The following is a 756-nucleotide window of genomic DNA, read 5'->3' on the forward strand; positions in this document are numbered from 1 at the left end:
ACCATCCCTGCCCCCCCCGGCCCAGGGAGGCAGAAAAAAAACAGCCAAGGGGAAAAGCTTCCCTGCAGACCTGAACTGGGGGAAGGGAGGTGGGGGGGGAACTGACTCAAATTCCTTGCCAGAAAAGAGAGAGCAGAGTGCTGGGATGGCCCCACGCCCCTGCCGGAGCTTCTGCTGCGGGCTCCGCTCAGCAGGGGATAAAAGGAAGGAGCTAATCAGCTGCTGGATTTTTTTATCCTTTTCTTTTTCCTTAAGCTTTCCTGCATAAAGCTGCCCATTTTCAACAGGGTTGGACACTCCTCCTGCTGTCCAGGAGCCACCGACCCCCATGCTCCCACCACAAGGCTCGGGGGGCAGCCACTACTCCCCAGAGCCCAGCTCTCCCCGCTCACCTCGCTCTTGGTGTCCAGAGGAGTCTCCTGGTGATGCAGACAGGCATTTGCCACCTTGATGACGTGCTCCAGCTTCCGAGGCTGCTCCTCCACCTTGGCTGCCAAGAACAGAGCAGCTGGGACCACCGACTTCAGAGAGAAAAACCAGAAAATTCAAATTATTAGCAAGCAAGATGAAAGCAAATCAATTGGGCTCATTCTCACATCTAAATCCCTTTAGCAAGCAAAACATGCTCAAGTCCAAACATCACCAAGAGGGAAAATTGTCTCTAGGAGCAGCTACAAACAACCCTCCTCCTGCCCAAGCCCCCTCCCCAAGGTTGCTCCCCTCCGTGTTGCCCCCCAAGCTGGCTGCCAAGCAGGA

The 756-nt window shown here is 55.4% G+C and overlaps 1 protein-coding gene across 1 annotated transcript in view; it reads right to left on the bottom strand.

Moving 5' to 3' along the window:
- LOC103772315 (cyclin-T1-like) overlaps positions 1-521 on the bottom strand; it is a gene marked incomplete at both ends in the record, with an annotated part of 6,591 nt that extends 6,070 nt beyond the window's left edge. The window contains one exon of the mRNA XM_008939643.1: positions 365-521. Coding sequence (XP_008937891.1) covers positions 365-521 — 157 coding nt within the window. The remainder of the gene's footprint in view (positions 1-364) is intronic.
- Between the last annotated feature and the right edge of the window lie 235 nt (positions 522-756).

Source organism: Merops nubicus, unplaced genomic scaffold (assembly GCF_000691845.1).
Source record: "Merops nubicus isolate BGI_N331 unplaced genomic scaffold, ASM69184v1 scaffold17904, whole genome shotgun sequence".
NCBI classification, from domain to species: Eukaryota; Metazoa; Chordata; class Aves; order Coraciiformes; family Meropidae; genus Merops; species Merops nubicus.